Raw genomic sequence first — 10,770 nt, forward strand, 5'->3', positions numbered from 1 at the left:
AGAAATCCTGATGTAGATTTCCTACCATCAAGATCGCTTGCCATATCTGAATCAGTATGGCCTTCCAAGACTGGTTTAGCTCCTCCAAAGCACAAACACATTTTAGATGTACCCTTAAGGTACCTCAGAATCCACTTGACAGCTTCCCAATGCTCTTTCCCTGGATTGGAAAGAAATCTTTTTACTACTCCAACAGCATGAGCAATATCTGGTTGGGTGGACACCATTGCATACATTAAACTCCCTACTACAGATGAGTAGGGAATTGTCTCCATCTTTTCTTTTTCATTTGTAGATGAGGAACAAGAACTTTTGCTCAGCTTGAAATGGTTAGCCAGCGGAGTATTGACTGGCTTGGCATCTTTCATGTTGAACCTTTCAATCACCCATTCAACATATTTCTCTTGTGACTGCCATATCTTCTTGGCTTTCCTGTTACGAACAATCTTTATGCTCAAAATCTACTGTGCTGGGCTTAAATTCTTCATGTCAAAATACTGCGACAAGTCTTTTTTTAACTTGTTGATCATAGCAATATCTTGTCCAATGATCAGCATATCATCGACATACAACAGTAGGATGATGAAGTTTCCATCCGAAAACTTTCGGAATTATACACGCTGGTCTGCTACTGTTCTTTTGTACTCGTGATCCACCATGAATGAATCAAACTTCTTGTACCAGTGTCTTGGAGCCTGCTTCAGGCTGTAAAGACTCTTCTTCAGTTTGTAGACTAGATTCTGTTTCCCTTTAACTTCAAATTCTTTTGGTTGCTCCATATAGATCGTTTCTTCAAAATTACCATGAAGAAAGGCAGTTTTGACATCCATCTGTTCTACTTCCAAATTCAAGCCACTGTTAATCCCAGAGCTACTTGAATGGAAGTCATCTTCACAACTGGAGAGAAGATCTCATCAAAGTCAATTCCCTTCTTCTGCCCAAAACCTTTGACCACCAAGTGAGCTTTATGCTGCAGTAGCTTATTGTTTCCATCTTTCTTCAATTTGTATACCCATTTGTTTTTCAATGCCCTCTTGTCATTTGGAAGTGAAACAAGCTCATAAGTATGGTTCTTCTGCAAAGAACTCATCTCCTCCTTCATGGCTTGTATCCAGCAATCTTTCTCTGTATGACTCTTTGCTTTCAAAAAACTCTCAGGCTCTCTCTCATCAGTAATCAGAATATATTGAGAATCGAGATATTTGGTTGATGGCACGACATCTCTTCCAAATCTCCGCAACTGAGGCCCAATTGCCTCTAATTGAGGGGGTTGCTCCCCCTGCTCAACACCCTCTTCATCCGGGTCTTCATCTTTTTCCTCCTGATCCTCAATTTCTGGCATAGGATCCTGCAACTTTGGTACTTCTTGTTGCACATAATCATATCTAGCATTTTGTGATGACTCGGGAGATGAGAACAAGTTTAGAGTGATGACATCTCTAGACTTTGCAGACTTCTCAAAATCTGCTACTGTCTGGTCTTCTTAGAACACAATATCTCTGCTCTTGAACGTCTTCTTATTTATTGGGTCCCACAAATTGTACCCAAATGCTGCATCTGAATAGCCTACAAATATACATGGAGTGGACTTGTCATCAAGCTTCTGTCTGTTTTCCTTAGAGATGTGTGTGAATGCCTTACACCCGAAGACTCTCAAGTGAGAATATGATAGCTCACGCAATTGGCGTTGTGAGCAGATTCCTCGCCAACCCAGGTGTGAGTATTGTAAACTCTCTCCGAGAAAATTCTATAGTGGATATCTCTCTCGTGGATGTAGGCTATTGCCAAACCACGTAAATATCTTGTTTCTTTTTTGTGTGTGATTGATTTCTGGTGTGGTCTAATCCTAACAAGTGGTATCAAAGCCTCGTTGGTTGATTTTTCAGAAAAACAAGGTGTGTTTTTCAGAATTGCCTAGAAATCAAGTTGCTCGAAATTCACTTTCGAGTATACCAGGAGGAAGCTCTCGATGAGAGGAGTCCAGACGCATAAAGCAGAGGCAAAACGGATGTTGGGTTGGCCCACACGCGCCGGTTAAAGTGAGGCGCGTAAAGACAACTTTGAACCAGAAATCAATCACAAACAAAAAAGAGACAAGATATTTATGTGGTTCGGCAATAGTCTGCGTCCACGTGAGAGATATCCATTATAGAATTTTCTCAGAAGGAGTTTACAACACTCACACCTCACTCTCTCTCTATAGTACTCTCACTCACAGATTACACTCCCTGCTCTGTCTTTCACTTTCTGATTGATACAATTCAGCTTACAGCTCTCCCTATTTATACATAAACAGGAGAGTCCAAAAAACAAATCAATCTCTGCTTGCCAACCTCTACTTGCCAACAGCCAACTACCAAGTTAATGGCAAACCATCCTAGGTTTGAAAAACTTCAGCAATCATACTTGACTTCCATTATAGCCAAGTTCACATTGGTGTGGATCCTTAACATGATCTTGGTCTTTGCATAAATTTTAACTACTAACACATGTTGTAATATGAAAATCACTTTTTTTTTTTTAAAACAAACCAAAGGTAGTGGTGTAAGAAAAATCGATGGAATCAAACTCATTGCTTGAGATTGATCAAAATTTCAATTTCAATTTTTGGTTAGCACAATTTTTTTTCACAACTATTGATGTGATATAGATCTATATTACAACCTTCTAATAGAGAGCATCCAGATCCGGAAACTAGACCCACATCAGGTAAGTTAAATACAAAAAAATTGGCTAGAGAACAGAGAGTCCATCATCCAAATTTCAACTGAAATAAGTTGAACTTCGAAAAGCTAAGGGAATTATATAATATACATGATACACAAATATTAAACATATATATATACACATTCATGCACATTACAACACAGTTTGATTGAAGATAAGAAAGGAAACTCAAAGTGGGTCCCCAATAGCCTATTGCCCATTCCCCTTCCCGTTCTCACTTTAAACTAGAAACAGCGTGAAAAGCGCCTTCCTTTAAGCCCAATTTCTCAAGTCTGTTATACCCAATTCGTCTTTCCATTCTCACTCATCCCTTCCCCCCCCCCCCCCCCCCTCTCTCTCTCTCTATATATATATATATGTGTATATATATATATATATTTGTCACCTTTTGTATCAGAGCCTTCAAACAAGGCAAGAAATGGCTCACCATAGCTTGTTAAGTTTGGCTGCACTAGTGTTCTTGCTGATCATTGACCCTTATCGAGCATTTGGTTTGAGCCGTGGTTCTTTTGGGTTAACCGGCAGTAGTAATACTGTCATCACACCACCGGCTGGTATGTGCGCTGCTGCGGTGGCAATACATGGTTACAAATGCCAGGAGTTCAGCGTAAGATAAGACCATAATGTTTGGATTGATACATGCTATTTATAGTAACATGAGCTTCAGTAGTAGTAATGGACTAGTAAGGTTGCCATTTTGTTTGGTATTTTTTCAGGTGAAAACAGAGGATGGGTACATATTAAGTGTCCAGAGAATTCCTGAAGGTCGCGTCGGAGGTGGTGGTGATGCGAACAAGAAGCAGCCTGTCTTATTGCAACATGGGGTTCTTGTGGTACGTGTGCTATATATATATATATATATTCTATATATATATTTAGTTGCACTGTTTAAAATACAATGTCACCGGCTATTGAAAGTAATATTTTTTAAACAGTACAACTAAATAGCTGGTGTCATTGTATTAATAACCTATGGTGGACAAATAAGTTTTAAATATTATTCAGTCAAGTTAAGTCAATGAAAGGGATAAATATTTTCAATCATTACAGCAATGATCTTGTCCTAAGTACACTACTAAAATATATAATCCAACAAATTGAATTTAAAATTAAAAGTATTGCATTTTTTTTAAAAGCCATACACAGTAGTTTAAAATATGACGTAATTTTTTTTCCCTTTAGCTTCAAATATGAAGTGTTAAAACTATCATTAACAAAATTATTGCCTAGTGATTTATAGCAAAGGATGCTGTTGCTACGGGGAATAATGTTACAACATTTATACCAATGGCTTATTCATTGTCAACCTATGTCTGTGAAGTTGCATTAATCATATCATATCATAGAGAAAATAAAGTTTTACCTATTTTCTGTGCACTTAGAAGTGCTTGCTCCATAGATCATATATTTTATTCAGTCTAAAAGGAATGATGTAGTGATTCTGTCAAACTTTGAAAAAGGTCATGTGACATGTTTTTTGGTCCATGGTAATTTTGATTTCTTTGAGAGAAGCTTCAAAGCATCAATGGACACCCATGTATTTAGTTCTTTGAGTGGACAGTGGAGTCCATGTGAATGAATCTAATTTCTTGACAGATATGGAGAAACCAATTCAGTAATCAATTCGTTCATAAAACCATTGATTTTGTCTTTCTCCCTCGATGATATCATCACGAAGATGAAGATGTATTGGCTAAAAGCTACTCAAAGGTCCTAAAAAGAATGGTACACTTTATAAAGTGACTGGTCATTGCTTAATTTACGCCTATACTAAAGTGATCACTTCAAAATATCGACATAAAAAATGTGAAGAAAATTTTATAATATAACTTTGAAATTAATTCATAGTGATATGGCATTGGCGGTGGGTTGGGCTTTGAGAAATGACATATAATAATTCATGACATAAAGTAGTTCACGTCATTATAAATAAATTAATGTTGTGTTTGGTTGGAGGATTTGGAGAGGAATTTGGAAAGGGAAATGGAAAAGGTAGGTGAAATGTGAATAAATCATGCCTATATTTCACATAGTTTCACACACTTTTTCCCTTTCCCTTTTCAAATCCCTCCCCAAATCCCTCAACCAAACACACCATAAAAGATTATATTTAAGAGTATCAATTTTTTTTTTATTCATTAACTCGCATCACCTGCAATTTAGTTTTTTCTTCTGTCTCTAAATTGTAGCCTGTTTTTCTTTCTTTCTTTGTCACTAATGTGGATAAACATGATTCCCACATTAATTAGGAGATAAATGGCATATAAATTTTTTGTTTTTTGTTTTTTGTCTTTGGGTAGCCTAGGTGGTGAGATAAATATGGCCTTGTCAATGTGTAGTGCAAAAGTTGAAACTCATACAGTGAATTAAGAAAACAAAAGTGGCCGTTACAAGGAGAAAAAGTAAATGGTTTGGTGTCACGCAACCTTATAAAAAGCAACGTAACTACTAATACTATGATGTCAAACTCCAAGATAAAAGTCCAATAAAAGACTCTTGTATCTATCTTTGGCACTTGTTCCTCACAAAAATTAAGGTGTAACAGTCCAAAAGTGTGTAAAGTAAGTCCCATATAGAAGGTAGAAAGCAGAACCCTACTTACTGTTTCTGCAACGAATCAATTTTCAGTCCAATTAATGTTAAGTGATCTTACAAATTAAACAAATGTGTTTTTGTCTCTGTGTACTCATAATCTTCTTTTTTGTCCTCCTTTTTTTCTTATTTTGTGGGTCTTGGGTTAGATTCTCTCCAACCTTCTCTCTTTTGGGTTGTGTTCACACATGAATTGGGCATACTTTTCTGTGCCAATCTAATTGAGATGGGCCATCCCTCTCCTTCATTGATGTATACCTAGTGAAGTAATATTTATTTGATTTTCATCAATGAAGGATTTTTTTTATTTTTTTTTTTGGGTGGATTAAAAAATTTATGTGCAAGTACAAATGAATGCTACAATTTATGCTTTGTACCAGATTGTACCATGTGTACTGCCATACTACTGATAGTTTGTACACTTAATATTACCAATATATATAGGGTGTGATGGATGATTATGTGTGTGTGTGCAGGATGGAATGACATGGCTGCTAAATTCACCTGATGAATCTCTAGCGTTCATATTGGCTGATAGCGGGTTTGATGTGTGGATCTCCAATACTAGAGGCACCCGCTTCAGCCGCCAACACGTCACCCTTGATCCTTCCAACCCGGTATTTTTACTACTCTAATCATGATCAAGAGACCGTCATTATCATACTATTTCATTTCATCATATTATAAATGTCTCAAGTTCTATCTCATATATGATCAGCAATGGAGGTGTGAGGTTTGAATGCCATACAAATTTTACAGGAATTCTGGAACTGGACATGGGATGATCTTGTGGCACGTGAACTTCCAGCTGTTATTGATTTTGTGTTCAAACAAACTGGCCAGAAGATTCATTATGTTGGCCACTCCCTGGTAATCAAATCTTATTATACTTAAAATCATACATTGATTCTCTAGCAAAAAAAACAAGCGTTAAATACTACATTATTGGTTCCTAAAGTAATAAAATGTACTTTGACAGGGAACATTGATGGCTTTGGCATCCTTCTCAGAAGGACAACAAATAGACAAGGTGAAATCAGCAGCGTTGCTAAGCCCAATCGCTTACTTGAGCCACATGACCACTGCACTTGGTGTTGTTGCAGCCAAAGCCTTTGTTGGAGAGGTACTCATACTCATATATATGATTACCTCTCTTAATTAATCAATATTATACACAAGATACAGGTAATTAAGGATTGTAGCCCCTATAATAATCAATTAATTTCTGTTTTTGTTAACAGGTCACAACGTTGTTTGGCCTTGATGAATTCAATCCAAAAGGGTAAACAACCAACTAATTGTAATCTTTACATTTAGGCCATGTTTGTTTGGGTAGACATGAGTTTGAGATTGGACTAATAATCCAATAAAATTATTAATCTGATGTTTGGTTAAACAATTGAAGTACGAGCTAATAATCCATCTAGATATGATATTCTACATATGATGGACTATTCAATCCCATAAGAGGGGGTGCGATATAAATTGGAGGACTAAGCCAAAGTCTCCCTCCTTGTAATCCTAACTCAATCCAAATATAGGATAGGATATACAATCCAAAGAGATTCGTTGTCCTAGAACTATTAGTCATATGAATGTTAATCCAACCTAATTTAGTCCGCCTAAACAAACATGACATTACAGTAATACTATGTACCCAAAAAAATAATCCACAAAATTTATCTTGGATGTATGCTGAGCCAAGATAATTCACAAAAATAATTCACGAAAAATTCCCAAAAAAATAAATCTTTCAAATTATGAACACCTTTCTCAATATTTTTTTCTGGGTGCATTGCATTTTTGTAACATTTATCTTCAAATTTAACACTATTTTCTTAAACTGAAACTTGTAGTTTTCTTTCTAGTAGAGAGCCAGTGGCCAACTTTCTCAAGGCTTTGTGTGCTGAGCCACATGTTGACTGTTATGATTTACTAACTGCAATTACAGGTATACTAATTTGTATCCAGATTGACATTTTAAGTTTTACACCACATTTTACATGACACAAACAATTATTATTTTTCAGTGAAAAATTATACATACTGATTTTGAATGTAAAATTTGTGTTGAAGGGAAAAATTGCTGCCTCAATGCCTCCACAGTTGAGCTTTTCTTGAAGAATGAGCCTCAATCTACAGCAACTAAAAACCTGGTGCATTTGGCTCAAAGTAAGTATTCCATGTGATCTAAGCTCGGGATTTTGGACTTTTGATACTGATATTCATGCAATTTGAAATTGCAGCTGCTCGAGATGGAGTTTTGGCGAAATATGACTATGGAAATGTGAACTACAATGTAGAGCATTATGGGGAATCAAAGCCACCGGTTTATAATCTCTCCAACATTCCACATGACTTTCCTTTGTTTCTCAGCTATGGAGGCCAAGACGCGCTTTCTGATGTTAAAGATGTGCAAACTTTGCTTGACAGTCTAAAGTTACACGACCCGGACAAGCTAAGCGTTCAGTACGTGAAGGAATATGCTCATGCAGATTTCATAATTGGGGTCACTGCTAAGGATATTGTTTATAACCAAGTTATTACTTTTTTCAGAAGCCATCAATGATCATTGATAAAAAAAAAAAAAAAAATGATCATTGATTGGCCATCAGTTTAATGTATTGGCTCAAATTTTCACTTGTTAGCTGATGATGATAATAAATGTTTACCACTTCACATTTGACTGATTTAGTCCCTGTAGCAGGCTAATTTTATCCCTGACGTGTTTAGTTTTGACTTAATTCGTCAGTCTAAGTAGGAGTATTCTATGAAAAATACTTATTCACCAAAATCACCTTCTTGACAGTCTTGAATTGATGGCTAGGATTGTCATGGAAAGTTTTCTAGTACCACATAAACGGTGAAATTAAATAAGAGATAAACTATGTAAGTTTTGAAAATCAACTCATCTCCAATCAACTCAACTTTTCAAATGAACAATACAGTAAAAATGATAATTTTGTTCAATCCATTTTTATAATAGATATTTCACTCTCTTAATAGTTCTTTTAGAGCAATGGATACTAATCAAAAGTAGGTTATATTCTGTTCATTCATTATCCATACAAGTGAATGAAAAAAATTAGTTCAGATCTGTGGCTTCTCTGGGATAGAACATGAAGCTATTTCAATAGCAATGTGATGTCCCATTTTCATATCTTTGACACAGACATGCTAACTAGGAAGGAAGTTGTAGATTAAGTATCAAACAAACCATTAAAAATCAAGCCTTTGACATGTGTTTCAGAAACTAAGCAACGACTATAAGACTTCACCAAACTTTTTTTTTAAAGGCTGTGTTTGAATATTTCCGTATTGTATTTGGTAAGTTTAACTTTAATGCAGTGAACAAAGGAGCTTCCAGACAAGGTCTGTTGTGAGTATGATCACCAATAGTTTTATAGCTTAGTTTCAAAGCCAAGACTCCACGACTTCTGCATCTACCTGACTTTGCTTAGAGGGCAATCAAAACATTGTCCATGTCTGTCATTGGTATTTGCCCCTATTTTTATTTGAAATCACACAAATGCCCAAGCCAAGCTAACTAGGTAAGACGTGGAGTAATTATTCAGATATTATTTAAGGCTCTTAGTTAATGACATAGCGAAATTTTTTTGGGATGGAACAATGTTGACTTGTGTTTTCAGTTCTTTATTTATGAGAAGCACCATATTGGCAATTCTATAAAATAGTTCGAAAATAGTAATTAATAATTTTCAAAGTCATGGTGGGTTAATTAATAATAGTTTTGTTAGATATTTAGAAAAAAATTATTTAAAATTTTACCTAAATGTGTAAAGAAGATTTATGAGGCACAATTAATTCTATATGATACAATTTATTTTCTAGATAAAATTTTGTGGATAGTTAGAATTATTGAATTAACAATGAGCCCAACAAGGGCAAAGTGGTAAAAATTGTAGGAGTATTGATGTTTAAGGAAATAAACTATTTGCTGCTGAAGAGCTGTACTATATGTCTTGGAATAATATTATTTGTAGACAACAAAACAGAGGATATGATTAGTAACCGGAGTACTATATATAGGACGAGGTTGACGATGAGAGTGATCCAACAACCAAGAAGATCGAGGAGAAAGTGAAGGAAAATCAAATTGCAGCAAAAAATGGAGGGAGTGTACTTCAAAGTTTTGTTTGGAGTAGCACTGTTTATTGTTGTAATGATGAGTGAAGAAGCCGCGGCCGCGACACAACATGTAGTTGGGGGAAGCCAAGGTTGGGATGAATCTACAGACTACAAAACATGGTCTTCTGGTCAGACATTCAAGGTCGGCGATCAACTTGGTATGTCTTCATTTCAATGCATTTCATTCCTAAGATCTACAAAGAATATTGAAAATTTACTATGAGAATTTTTTTTTTTAAAAAACATTCCTTTATCAACTTTTTTCTGCTTTTCTTGTTTTGTCTCGTATCGAATTTATGGGTGAAAAAATTATCTTTTCATTCTAATTTAATTTATGTGTTGTGATTTGATTTTGTTTTATGGTTTTTTTTTGGGTTGGGGTTAGTTTTCAAGTACACTGCAGGGCTGCACAGTGTGGTGGAACTTGGTAGCGAAACTGCATACAAGAGTTGTGACATTACCAGCTCAGTCAATTCCTTGAATGGTGGCAACAATGTGGTGAAATTAAACAAAGCCGGTACTCGCTACTTTGCTTGTGGAACTTCAGGCCATTGCGGCCAAGGAATGAAAGTTAAGATTACGACAGTCGCTGCAGATGCTGCATCTTCTCCTTCTTCTTCCTCTTCTTCCTCTACTTCGCCCCCTTCAACTACTTCTGACGCTCCTGTTTCACACTCGTTTGCACATGTTTTGATGGTCACATTGCTTGTAGCCATTTCTATGTTCCTAGTATTTTGAACAATGTTGTGAGGCTTGTTTGTTTGTTTGTAAGAGCAAAATATTATATTTAATTTTGTTTTGTTTTGAGTGAGATTATTTGATAATATAAGTACTTGGTTGTTTTGAACGCGATTTTTTTGCATGACTATATGAACACTATACATCATAAGTATGAAGCTCTTTCAACAAATCAAAGCAAGATTGTTTTATTGCATCCAATCAAAAAGGAAATTGTTTGATTGCACCCAATTAAAAAAAATAAGGGCAAATTACATATGCCCCTTGAGGTTTAGTAAAATTACAGATACCTCCCCTGAGGTTTGAGAAATTACAAATATCCCCCTGAAGGTACTATTTGCATAACAAATTAGGGGGCAAATTATTATGAAAATATAAACTTCAAGGGACAATTTGTTATGAAAATATAAACCTCAGGGGGTATCTGTAATTTCGGAAACTTCAGGGAGTATCTGTAATTTAGCTGAATCTCGAGGGAGGTATATGTAATTTGCCCAAAAATAAAATATATTACTTTTTTTTTTTAGAGGGACACGTGATGTTAATGTCTACCTAGATTTGTTT

The 10,770-nt window shown here is 35.6% G+C and overlaps 2 protein-coding genes across 4 annotated transcripts; both read left to right on the forward strand.

The window, feature by feature from the left end:
- The first annotated feature begins 2,913 nt into the window (after positions 1–2,913).
- Positions 2,914–8,013, forward strand: MPL1 (Myzus persicae-induced lipase 1). Of its 3 annotated transcripts, none has more exons than XM_028195469.2 (9): positions 2,914–3,334; positions 3,444–3,560; positions 5,796–5,936; positions 6,079–6,189; positions 6,299–6,442; positions 6,561–6,601; positions 7,191–7,270; positions 7,396–7,491; positions 7,566–8,013. In XM_028195469.2, exons 1-9 carry the CDS (start codon positions 3,146–3,148, stop codon positions 7,886–7,888), a joined length of 1,242 nt encoding a protein of 413 aa, XP_028051270.2. In that variant the 5' UTR covers positions 2,914–3,145; the 3' UTR covers positions 7,889–8,013. The 3 variants fall into 3 exon arrangements, with proteins under 3 accessions (XP_028051270.2, XP_028051269.2, XP_082758259.1); XM_028195468.2 differs by having other exon boundaries at positions 2,977–3,334; positions 7,176–7,270; XM_082902133.1 differs by having other exon boundaries at positions 2,988–3,334; positions 7,188–7,270.
- Positions 8,014–8,962: 949 nt separating this feature from the next.
- Positions 8,963–10,316, forward strand: LOC114255927 (mavicyanin). The gene is made up of 2 exons (XM_028195467.2): positions 8,963–9,626; positions 9,854–10,316. The coding sequence occupies exons 1-2, from the start codon at positions 9,449–9,451 to the stop codon at positions 10,204–10,206; spliced, it is 531 nt and encodes a 176-aa protein (XP_028051268.2). The 5' UTR covers positions 8,963–9,448; the 3' UTR covers positions 10,207–10,316.
- The last annotated feature ends 454 nt before the right edge of the window (positions 10,317–10,770 follow it).

Source organism: Camellia sinensis, chromosome 1 (genome assembly GCF_055761805.1).
Source record: "Camellia sinensis isolate YWXY chromosome 1, ASM5576180v1, whole genome shotgun sequence".
Taxonomy (NCBI): Eukaryota; Viridiplantae; Streptophyta; class Magnoliopsida; order Ericales; family Theaceae; genus Camellia; species Camellia sinensis.